Below are 12,772 nucleotides of genomic sequence, written 5' to 3'. Positions count from 1 at the left end.
GAGATGCATTGACTTAAGCATCTCAAAATATGTTAGAGCCTGAGACTGGCTTCTGAGTCCATCAAGAAGGAAGTCATTATTTCTCAAAAGAGATGGCGGGAAGAATTTACAAACTTTGGTAAGAGTACCTCTATAAGTCTCTACACTGTTTATTTTAATGTTCCCTGGCGTGAATTTCATAAATTTAATGCAGGCTTGAAGCTAAAAGTATTAACAGATGCTGCTGAAAATTATCATACTGTTCTTGCTGAAAACCGCAAATTGTTTAATGAAGTTCAAGAATTAAAAGGTAAATATTTTGATTTAGTCAAATAATTAACTTGTATAGTCAATAACTAAAGCTTTGTTTGCTTTGCGTAGGAAATATCAGGGTCTACTGCAGGATCAGACCTTTCCTTTCTGGTCAAAGCAGAAAACTAACAACCATAGACTATATTGGTGAAAATGGTGAGCTTCTTGTTGTGAATCCATCCAAACATGGAAAAGATGCTCATCGGATGTTCAAGTTCAACAAGGTCTTCAGTCCAACTGCTACTCAAGGTATTTGTTTCGTATTCATGATTTCTGAATTTGTTAGCTTGCCCTGGAAATGAATTAAGGTTTGCTATTTCAGACTTCTCCACAGCTGTCCTAATCTCATTCAAAATATATTTTTAATGATAGAGGAAGTGTTCTTGGATACTCAGCCTTTGATACGATCAGTTCTGGATGGTTACAATGTCTGCATTTTTGCATATGGTCAAACTGGGTCTGGAAAAACCTACACAATGGTATGTGCTTGTAACTTATGCTAAGTTTTATTCTTGATCACTATTCTTTTGTGTTATCTATTTTCCTGTGCAACTCACATATTTGTTACTCTGATGTAAATGAAATATTTCTAGAGTGGCCCAAGTACATCTTCAAAGGCCGATTGGGGGGTGAACTATCGAGCTTTGAATGATCTATTTCATTTATCTCGAAATAGAAAAGGCACTTATATGTATGAAGTTGGTGTCCAGATGGTTGAAATTTATAATGAGCAAGTGCGTGATCTCCTTGCAAGTGATGGTTCTCAAAGAAAATATCCTTTCTTGCATGTCATTGAACTTTCTGCCGAAAGCCTTACACTTGGCACAAATAATAAAATGCTACTGGATTTCTGTAGTGGGCTGAGTTTTGACAAATATTGCATTATATGCTTTCTTCTTTTGATGGCTACAGAACTTTCTGACCTTGTCATTTCTGTTAAACGGTCTGACTAGTTTTACAAGTTTATTAGACTATTGAATATTTGCCCTTTCTTTAACTTGCACACACTTGGGATTTGGAGTATATCTCAACCCAATGGACTTGCTGTCCCTGATGCAAGTATGCTTCCAGTCAAATCAACCCAAGATGTGTTGGAATTAATGCAAATAGGACAAGCAAACCGGGCTGTGGGAGCTACAGCTCTCAATGAAAGGAGTAGCAGATCTCATAGGTATTTGTTTTTGACAATATGCATGCAACTGTATGTTTCTCATTCCGCTTTATCTTTTTGTATGTTTTGTGTTACAGTGTACTGACAGTTCATGTCCGAGGTGTGGATTTGAAGACAGAAGCTACTCTCCGTGGTTCTCTTCATCTGGTAGACCTTGCTGGCAGTGAACGAGTGGATCGTTCTGAAGCGACTGGAGACAGGCTTAAGGAAGCACAACACATAAACAAATCTTTATCTGCTCTTGGAGATGTCATATCTGCCCTAGCACAGAAAAGCAATCATGTACCATACAGGAATAGCAAACTTACTCAAGTTCTCCAGAGTTCATTGGGTATCTACCCATGCTAAACAATCATTTACCATGCAAAAGTTTGCTCGCATAATTGATTCTGAGTTGTTATTATACACTTTTCCTGTCTTTTTGGCAGGTGGACAGGCAAAGACTCTCATGTTTGTGCAGATAAATCCAGATGTAGAATCCTTTTCAGAGACTATTAGTACCTTGAAGTTTGCTGAAAGGGTCTCTGGTGTTGAGTTAGGCGCTGCCCGGAGCAGCAAGGAAGGCAAAGACGTCAGAGAACTGATGGAACAGGTTATTTTTTATTTTTCATTTTTTTATTTTTGCTTTTTCTGTAGAAGTAATTCTTTTTCTGCCATGAGCTTAAATTCGTGAAAGAAATATTAGCTTAGCTCATTTTTCATGATCAATTATTGGCAAAGCAGATATGTAATTAGCATGAAAATTAGGGTTGGTGTTGTGTACCACTTTAGTTTTTGTGATTTGCGAGTTTTTATATGAAGGATATTTGTTGATGATCTTTCTTTATCATTTTTTTTTTTGGTAATTTCTTTATTGTACAGATCAGAACAACTTTTAGGATTTAATTATTATTGGGCATGACATTATAGAGATGATTTAATAGGATTGCAGGAATCTATTTTGTTCCCGCATGTAGTTTGGAATATTAAAATTTTTTAAATAGGATGCTAATGTTTTCTCTATTTTTGGAGGTTTCCATAATTTACTGACCACATAAACTATTCATGTTTAGAAAAACATGCTTGAGTGATGCTGCTAAATGATATTTATTTATTTATTTTCCTAATCATCAGTGCTTAGACAATGTTAGGTCATATTGTTGGGATTACGGAAGCCTTAAGGACCATGTACATGTAAAAGATTTTGATACTAATGAAAAAGGAACCAGTACCATATTAGATCAATTAGGGAGAGCTTGTGGGAACAAGTACTGGATTTGCTTTCCAATAATAGAGAAGTAAAAGAGAGATAAATAAAAGATTTGTAAGCCTGTATTGGGATGTTGGGAACAAGACCTACATAAGCATGAAGGTTTTCTTGCAGAGCGTGTACCATGTTTTCCATGTTATCCCTCAAGAAACTTTTCCCTTAGTTGCATTAAGTGAGCCTTGCCAGAATATTTTAATTGTTTAAAGTGTTTGTTGATGCATACAATGCTTAGTAAGGGATCAGTGAGTTCATTTATGATTTTGCAGGTGGCATCCCTTAAAGAGACAATTGCCCGGAAAGATGAAGAAATTGAACAGTTGCAAGAGCTCAAAGACATTGGAGCTCAAAGGCATGGTAACAATTTATTGAGGCAGTCATCCTCCACTCCTGGCTTTCAATCTCTAGTGGCCACCCAACCAGGTCGGCGGTTATCAGGAGTGGGGATGACCAATACTACAAATAAGATTCTTTTAGATCCCGAGTGCTCAGATTACAGTGATAGGCATTCTGACCCTGGCTCACATCAGTCTATGGATGATTTGAAACCGCATAATGAAAATTTGGAACAGATAAAACTTGTCAGAGAGGATGCCCGTCCAGCCTTTCCTGCAGATGATGAGCTTTTGCGATTTGGTGATGCTGACTCAGAGGAAAGGTTAAGTGACATATCAGATAGTGTTCTTTCTATGGGAACAGAAACGGATGGTTCAATCAGTAGTGTTGTTGAGTTTACCCTTTTTCCTGAATCTAACAAGCAACCTCAGATCAAAACTGAGAAAATGTGAGTATACTGGTAATTTCTGGAATTGCTTGCGCATTATGTTATATTGATGGTCTGTCTAAATGTTAGTACACTAGTGCCTGTTGTGTCTGCACTGTGATCTTAATTCTAGCAGTTGAAATGTTCGAACTTAGATATGAATTCTATTTTTTAAATCTGGAAAAAAAAGTAGAAAAACTTGTTATTTCATTTTGGTGTTCCATGCACATTGTTTTCTTTTCTATGCATTTGATATTGCACATTGTTGAATGAGAGAACGAAGTTGTAAATTTGTGACTGGTAAGAGACTTGCAGGATGCTTTTTTAAAGTTTGTAGGCAGATTTTTTTTTATTGTAGTAAATAAGTAATAAATCTATGAATAAATTTGCTATTGCTGTGTTACCTTTAGATAAGCTTTTTGAGTTTTGAGATATTATTCATTAAGAACCATGCAGGCTACATAGTGTGGCATTTCTATTTCTTTCTTTTATGTTTTATTCTTTTCCGCAGACAGTGACTAATTTAAAAAGGCCAACTTATATCATTACTTAACAGCCCTTTAAGACCTAAACATATCTGTATGAAGTTAATTTGTTTGGGTTTTAGTGGATATGGGATCCAAACTCAACTTCCTGGCTATAGCAGTTCTTAAGCATGGTATAAATAAATCCTCATAACACTTGCACATGCCCAGAAGCATGTTTCACATGCTTCCTCTTGATTTCCTTTTCCATCCTGATCTAATACTGTGTTTTTAATGAAGATTATTTATTTCTTAATCTTTTTTATGCATGAATGGTCATATTTATATTATCATGCAGCACTAAAGTTCAGTCTCGAATACCAAAGCCTCTCCAGCAAAAGAAAGGGCCAACACCATCAGTCCGGCCGAAATTGAACAATCCTCTGAAGTCTCCAAGTATGTTACTTCAACATGAATAACTATAATTTTTGTTTAGTACATTTTATTGATACAGCATAGTACAGATGTTTCTTTTCACATGCTATATAGTTGCATTAATTCTCCATTTAGAACTATTTAATTTCAATTCCAACAGTTCCTCATATTTTCCATCATTTGATGGACAGTGTGCTGTAATTAAGGCTGTGAAAGTGAAAATATAATGACTTGACTCTCCACCAATAATATTATGTGACTACAGACCAACTGGATTACAGTGTGAATGTGCTAGTGATGCTTGATGTCATGATAATAATAAATGTCTCAATAATAATAAGAATTAAGTTCTCCCCTTCTGAGCTCTGAGAAAATTCAGCTGTCAGGTACATGTAAAGAGTTTTACTAACAATACAAGTTAAGTACTTTTCTTGTGAATTCAGTATAGCTATCTGGAATTTAACTATTCAGGGCCACTATTTAGAAGACCAAATATACATTATCAAATAAAACCTTCACCAGGAAAATAGTAGATAAAATTTGAATGTATGAAAAACTTGGCATGCCTGATGGTTGCATAAAATGTACCAACTATACCTGTTACAGAATTTTCTCTAACATGAAATTTAGTAATTTACTCTTGAATTCAGTAAATAGATTAGAAACTGTGGTATTATTGACACAAGAATCTTTCATTTAGGACCCAAGCGTACTGCAAACTATAATTAGTGACTATTTATCTGGGGAAGTAAATTATTCATCAGGATAGTTAAATTGCTAATTTCAGTAATCCATGTACATTTATATACTTACTCTTCCACAGATCAACCTTACTATTGTTGATTCTGTCAAAGGGCATTACTGCAGCAATCTTGCTCTTAGAAAATGAAACTTTCCATATATCATCTATGCCCAGAGAGCATTTGATTATATGTACATTTCACATGAGTTGTAGGCACCAAATTTCTCTCCCTTGTCACCTATTCATTGTGCTTATATTGTCCCACCTGAAATAGCAATAGCCTTGCATTTAGCTTCACATGTGAAGTTATTGAAGCTCGAAAATACTCTTTTTTCTATGTTATCATTATGCTCATAAAATTATATAAAAATGTTATATTTGCTTCATACTGTAAAATATGTATTACAAATAACACTGCATTCATGTTTTGTGGAACTTTTTTGTTGCTCATAAGATCGATCATTGAGTCATTATTGCTTTCTAGATTCCTATTCTTTTCTTTGAAACTAATTCTCTTCTTATAACTTGCAATGGTAGGCATAAGAAAAGGAGCAACTACCCAAGCATCAACTTCTGCAGGAAAGTCTCTAAAACGCTGGCAGTAGAGCACACATTTGTCCGGTGATTTTTTTTTGGCCTCACAACTATTTGTCAGTGATCCTAGACTCTAATTAAGTGTGATCATGTTGTGTTTGTAGCCAGCTCGCTAACTCCACAACGACAGTTGAAATCATCTATTAGTGAATGTATGTAACGTGTAATCGTAGACTGTTTTAATTAGAGTAATTTATGGGCAGTTCAGCGTTGCTTTAGCAATTGGATGCCAATCAGGAGAAATTATACACAATATATTTTGCCTTTTCTTTTTTCTGAAGGTTTGATATTGAAATTGTCAGTTGGAGAGATTTCAACATTGAACCAGGTATGCATGATTTCTTTAGTTCTGGCAGCTGCAGCAGCTGTGCATTCTAATGATTTAAAAATTGTAGGCTGATCAGGTGTCTTTTCATTGCATTGTGTTTCAGGTTATCAGTCTGCAGGTTGGTGCATCATGCGCTTCAAGTTGTGGCTACCTCAACTCTGTGTTAATGATATGGAGAAGAGTAAGTTCTGGGGTGAGTGATTTGTGTGTTTATATATGGATTGAAGTTACAGTGGCATTGCGCTTTCTCTCTCTCTCAATTTTTTAGTGAATTTCGTAAGTTAAGATGTTTATGTTGGTTCTATATAATATATACCTTAAAGTTGAGTTTTGTTTTAAAAAAATCCAGAACAAGCACATCTAGGTGTTTAAAAGAACATTTGGTATAAAATAAACATTTTTTTTTTTAAAAAAACACTTTTAGCAGACTTAGGCTAAGTAATTTTTTCATAGATCAACCCAAAATTTCTCTCAATGGATAATACATTGTTATTTGTGCATGGTAGAAGGCTAGAAGCGCCACATTACTTGATTTAATTTGTTGTCTTCTTGTTTAGAGAAAATAAAGTTGAGTTTTGTTTAAAGATTATACAGAATAAATAAGCACATCTAGCCATCTAGGGGTTTAAAAAAAACATTCGGTAATTGGTATAAAATAAGCATTTTTAAAAAATCACTCTTTTAAGTTGACAAAATGTTTATGTTGGTTTTATATATACAGAAACAGCATTAAAAAAAAAAAATGCAACTCCGTCTCTAAATCACATCACATCGTAAATAGCAATGAACAGAAGTTTTCCAGATTCCAAACTGGTTTTGATTAATAATTCCCCTAAAATAATAATAATAATAATAATAATAATAATAATAATTATTATTATTATTAAAATAAAAAAAACAAATTATATCTACACTTGTTGAAAAACTTAAGTTATGATTCTATATTAAGTTAAAGTTTATAAAATGTTTATATTTGTTCTTGAATTTCATGATTTTGTTGGATTTGCTCCTTTTCATTTAACATTGAAATGATATATATATATTTTTGGGGAAAGAGCTCACGTAGCTATTTTATTGATAATGAAAAACAGAATACAAGAGTTTTAGATTACACATAAAACAAAGACAAACAAAAACAAATAAGACAAAGCACATAGAAACAAATACAACTTAAAAGTAATTAAAATAAAAAACCACTGACTCTAAAGATCTTCATCAGCCATTTGAGAAGCTCCCTACCATCGTGGAACAGTGAGATTTCATAATGGTTAAGACCATGAGTAGTTAGAGACACAGTGACCCGATTCCAGCTTAATGGGATAGTATGCATCTTAGGATTATTTATCTCAGCCATGAGCCCCTTGATGGTATCAATCTGTAGGTTAAGTAGCCAGGCGTCTAATTGATCTCCATGCTGCACAGCCTTGACTAGTTCTGCACATGGAGACAGAATTGTCTTGATGTTCCTTACCCCATTGATCCTATCCTATAAAGTATAAAGCAAAGCAGAGAAACTTGGCTGTTGCATCAACAATAGAAATCACTTGACATCGACAGCAGCCAGAGCAAATAATGTTAGATTTAAAATCAGATAATATGAAACCAAGCCCCGCAATAGAAAGGTCTGCATTAAAGACAGCAACAGTGAACAAAATTGGGCTGTCAGCAAATGTAAAGTTATTCAGTATAAAATTTCTCCCCATATGAGGAGGAGGGGCAAAGAAATTCTCCTTGACATGCCCAATAGCCCTGTTTGAAACCTTATAGCAGTCTAGATGTTCATTGTTGAAAATTTTATTGCATCTAGCTTTCCAGATGAATCACACCGTAGATACAATAGTAGATTGGGCGAATAAATCATTACTAGACATCTCTAGATTCAACCAAAGCCCAGAAGAAACCCTATCTGAGAGATTAATTGGCTTTCCAACAGCAGAACAGGTTAGATCCTAGATCTCTTGAGACTTATAACAATTATGAAACAAATGCTCCAGAGTCTCATTACTCAAATAGCAAAAAGTATAAGGATTTTGGGAACCCAAGTTCATGCGATAAAGATATTCATTTGTTTTAACTGCATTATGAAATAGAAGCCATATGAAATGCTTAACCCAAGGGGAAACTTTGAGACGCCATAATTTATCCCAGCCGTCCCACGTTTTCTCATTAACCTTACTCTGATTCAGGAAATAATAAATCATTGAAGAAACTTTAGTACCCTTACCTTTAGGAAACCAAACCCAATGATTGCCCTGCTCAAGATTGATATTGCTATGGCAAAGAGAGTTAACATTAAGATCCATGCCAAAGATAAAATGCATACGAGAGATGTTCCAATGAATATCAACAAGTAACTCAGAGATTTGAAAATTATCATAATCAACATCCATGTTTAAGTATGTGGGTTTAACAACAATAGGAATTTCAAAATACCATTGGTCATTGAGAAAGGAAGTTATGTCGGGATTAAAGGAGTTCATCCAGAGGAAAGGTCTGATAATCATAGCATTACGGTATATTCCTCTGTAGAACCAGGAACACTTCGTAGGGATATTACCTCTCCATATGTCAAACTTACCATATTTGTTCTCCATGATAGAAACCCACCAAACATTGTTTTTGTTAAGCATGCTAAACACATTTTTAGCCATAAGAGAGATTTTCGATATGCCAATATTCCGAATTGACAAACCCCCTTCAGATCGATTAAGCGTTATTTCATTCCAACTAACTGAGTTGATGCCCTTTCTATTTGCTATCTTTAGACCAAAAGAGGGCCATGGCAGCTTTGGTAATCTGGTCAAGAACAAGATTGGGAACAGGATAAATGGATCAATAGTACAAAGGAGCAGTCATAATGGAGGAGTTTATAATAATAGTTTTCCCTGCAGGAGAGATTCTGGATTTCTTCCAAAAGGAGATTGACTTCTCAATCTTGTCGATCAAAGATGAGAAACAAGAGAGTGCCAATCTCTTAGGAGTAATCAGAATTCCCAAGTATGTTACAGGGAAAGAACCAATCTTATAGCCAAGGATTCTAGAAATTCTATTAGTGAGATGTTTGTTAAACCGGCTAGGAAAAATTATCTCAGATTTAGAATTGTTGACTTTTTCACCAGTGAAATTGCCATAGAAGGAGAGGCACTTTTTAATATTCCTAGAAGATTTCCTAGAGGCCTCAGTGATAAGGATGAGATCATCGACATACATCAAGTGGTTAAAATTGTTATTAAGACTAGAATTAAAACCAGGAATTGCATTAGTTCTCAAAGCATAATTGAGCATAATAGTAAGATTTTGGGCAACCAGAATAAAAAGGTAAGGGAAGATAGGATCTCCCTGTCTAATACCTCTACTAGTGGAAAACCAGGAAATTGAAGTTTTGTTGATCAGTAAAGCATAGGAAACATTACAAATTCAAGTTTTAATCCAACTAATCCATCTACCAGGGAACCTCATTTTAGTAAGAGTAGCAAGAATTGCAGACCAACTCATAGTGTCATAAGCTTCAGCTATGTCTAACTTAATCAACATCCTAGGGGGGTAATGATCATTGTCAATCGAATGCGCCACTTCTTGGAGAGTAATGATATTATTGAAAGGAGTATGACCATTAACAAAACCACATTGTTCTCTTCCAATCAAACTAGGGAGAATGCCTTTCAAACGATTAGCAAGAATTTTTGAGATAATCTTATAACAAACATTGCATAAAGAAATCGGGCGATAATATGCAGCAAACTTAGGGTTGGGATTTTGGGAATCATAGAAATATAGGTTTTACCCCAATTACTAGGCATAACCGAATGAGAAAAGAAGTACCTGATTGCTGAGAAAAGAGCATCACCAATCTCATTCTAGTAGAAGCAATAAAATTCTACATTAAGTCCATCCGGACTAGGACTCTTACTTGTGGGGAGGGATTGAAGCGCTTCATAGACTTCTTTTTTTGACACATCTTTGGTTAGCTCTGCACCCTCACTAATGGAAACTTGGGGAAGCTAATCCGAAAGTTCAGTGATGATCTCTTGAACCTGTCCTCTAGTCGGATCATATGAGAGATCTAAGAAAAAACTAACAAAAGTCCAACTAATACTCAGATGATTAGTAAATTGATTGCCATTAGAATCTGTGATATTCGTTATAGAATTATAGTGATTACGAAATTGAACAAAGTTAAAGAAAAAAGAGGACTTATTATCACCATTCTGGACCCACATGAGCCTTGCTCGTTGAGCCCACTTAGTGTAATTCTGTCTATGAAGAGCAGAGAGATTATTATACATAGTAGAGAGAGAATTAGGGGAGAAGTCATTTAGATCACCTAAACCATCCTTCTCTTCCACTTCAAGAATGGAGCTCTCCAGCATCTCTATAGTTGAGTCAATTGGATGTAAGTCATGAGCTTTCCATTCTAAAAGCAAATGCATGGTTCAGGAAATAAGGTGAGAAATTGCCTGTATGGGGTTAGAATGAGGAGAAAAATTCCAGGCTTTCCTAACCATTTCATGACAACCCAAATGCTCATGCTAATAATTTCGAAGCGAAAGATATTCTTTTTGTGAGAATTACGAGGATAAACAAAAAGAAGAGAGCGATGAGACTGAAACCTCAGAAGATAGTTAATTAGGCAAGTATCAAAGCTATTAGACCACATCAGGTTAACAAGACAACGGTCCAGGCGAGCCCACCTTCAAGCTAAACCCTGCTGATTATTACACCAGGTAAATGGGGAGCCTACATAATTCACATCCAACAAATTATTAAGAGCAATAAACTCAGAGAATACATAGGCCTTTCTACTATAATAATAGTGAGAGCCACCACGATGTTCATCCTGCGAGACAACCGCGTTAATCACCCATAATAACCCACGGTAAATTTAAATAAGTCAAACTTGATAATTCATTCTAAAGGAGACGTTGGCCTTGGATAAAATTGGAATTGTAAATGGTTGAAATAATCCAGCTTTTGGACTTGTCATTGGTGATGACCATGTGCAGAGCATACCTGGAAATAACTAGAGGGGTGACATATCCAAGATTATTGTTCCAGATTGTGAGGATACCACCGGAGTAAGCCTCTGCTAGTGTAGCTGCCTAGTTCCAATGAGGTTTTAATTTGGAGCAGAATCTTTGAAGTCTGTAGTCATTCGCTTTGGTTTCCACTAAGAAAATCATAATCGGTTTGAACTTCTTCATAAGGTAAAAGATTCTGGAGGTAGTATCACGACTTGATACACCCCTGCAGTTCCAGCAAACAATTTTAGTGATCTCCGTAAACATGAAAAAACTAATAATAAACAAAGAAATGTTAATCATAGCGGTTAAAAAGCAAGTAGGAACAAAGACAATCAGAAACATAGACTAAAGAAAAGGAAACCAAATACTCAAGGTTCTATTCCCTCAGTTACCACCCTCCCCTTCTTGTGGGAGGTCACCTGTATTTGAGTGCTCTTACGAGTTAGCGCCTCCTTCCGGTGACTACTTTGATATTGGACCAACGTCATCGAGTCATTCGGCTCCATAAGGTTCTTTCCTTCTGATAACTCAGCAACATCCTCTTCAGAATCGCTTATATCTTCGTCGGTGTCTCTAAAGGAGTGTCGGGAAGGCATCAGGGCCAAAGAGACTCTATTAACGATTATCTGATGGGATTCCGAAGGAACCCCAGCCTCAATCCCTTCAGAGAGGGTTTTTGAAGTTTTAAGGATAGGGTGATGGCTTCCAGAGGTTGCCCGTGTATCTGAAAAAACAATCTTCTTTCTCCTTTGGATAAGATAGGAGAGGAGGGCATAGTGGGCATGTCAGGAGGCGTTGTCTCCTTGGGACTCAGAGAGGGTGCTAGAGTCAAGTCCCCCTCGGAAGCCGAAAGGAGACGTGCTTCAGATGGCGTGCCACTCTCTAGCCTGGTCTTCAAGTGATCTGCAAGGATAGGATAGTTATCTTGAGCCATGTGAAGAGTAACTTTATCAAAAGGAGGAACCGATTCATCTTCAATATTCCTAGAGACATGAGCCCTAGCAGTGATAGTGCTTCCTCTGCCACGCATGGAGCTTCCATCACATGTCACACATGCAGAGTTATTCCTGACTTTTGAGATGTTGGGAAGAAGAGAGCCAGAGTCACGTGACTTTGCATACGCCACACGTGCTCCCAGACCTCTAGAGCCGCCGGCGCTACCACGACCACCGCCGTGACCTCTTCTTCGTGACACCAGCATCCAAGGCTCGTAGTCGGTGTTTGAGGGATCATCCACAGTATCTATCTCTCCCAATGAGTCTACTGGCCTTGGGTCTGACCCTGCCTACAAGTCGTTGCTCATGAGGTTGGAGTTATCTCTGACCTCCTGCCGTTGCAGATCACTCAGATCGTTGCAAAGGAGTGGTGAGGTTTTTTCCAGACTTCCAGAGCTTTGGAGGCTGCAGGTGTTCGACCCATGGCCAACAAGCCCACATTTATAGCAGAAAGTAGGCAACCTCTCATAGAGGACGACAACAAAGACACGGTGTTCGTTATCTCCAATCCAGAACCCTTGTTTTAATGGTTTGGCAAGATCGATTTTGATGCAGATTAGAACGTATTTGGACTTGGATAATGAAGAGGTAAATTCATCAATCTTAAGCAATTGTCCAAATATGGTAGAAATAGATTCCAGTGCCTCTCCATCGCAGAACTTGACGGGGAGGTTGTGCAGTTGAACCCAGATAGCCACCGTAGATAATTTCGTGAATGCAGG

General features: G+C 36.6%; 1 protein-coding gene across 1 annotated transcript; it reads left to right on the top strand.

The window, feature by feature from the left end:
- Positions 1–368: 368 nt before the first annotated feature.
- On the top strand, positions 369–6,291 carry LOC120280724 (kinesin-like protein KIN-14J). Its single transcript, XM_039287669.1, has 11 exons — positions 369–540; positions 664–770; positions 885–1,063; positions 1,298–1,462; positions 1,540–1,793; positions 1,891–2,054; positions 2,978–3,492; positions 4,294–4,391; positions 5,650–5,858; positions 5,988–6,034; positions 6,138–6,291. The coding sequence occupies exons 1-9, from the start codon at positions 498–500 to the stop codon at positions 5,715–5,717; spliced, it is 1,593 nt and encodes a 530-aa protein (XP_039143603.1). The 5' UTR covers positions 369–497; the 3' UTR covers positions 5,718–5,858; positions 5,988–6,034; positions 6,138–6,291.
- The last annotated feature ends 6,481 nt before the right edge of the window (positions 6,292–12,772 follow it).

Source organism: Dioscorea cayenensis, chromosome 17, assembly GCF_009730915.1.
Source record: "Dioscorea cayenensis subsp. rotundata cultivar TDr96_F1 chromosome 17, TDr96_F1_v2_PseudoChromosome.rev07_lg8_w22 25.fasta, whole genome shotgun sequence".
Classification (NCBI taxonomy): Eukaryota; Viridiplantae; Streptophyta; class Magnoliopsida; order Dioscoreales; family Dioscoreaceae; genus Dioscorea; species Dioscorea cayenensis.
The sequence above is the reverse complement of the archived record's forward strand: the minus strand, read 5'-3'. Positions and strand labels throughout refer to the sequence as shown.

What these genes read in the sequence shown, in the direction of transcription:
- LOC120280724 (XM_039287669.1), top strand. Translation starts at nt 498, where the DNA reads ATGTTCAAGTTCAACAAGGTCTTCAGTCCAACTGCTACTCAAG. An exon ending in AGGAGTAGCAGATCTCATAG is followed by an intron (nt 1,463 to 1,539) that starts GTATTTGTTTTT and finishes TTTGTGTTACAG; the next exon opens with TGTACTGACAGTTCATGTCC. An exon ending in CAGATCAAAACTGAGAAAAT is followed by an intron (nt 3,493 to 4,293) that starts GTGAGTATACTG and finishes ATTATCATGCAG; the next exon opens with CACTAAAGTTCAGTCTCGAA.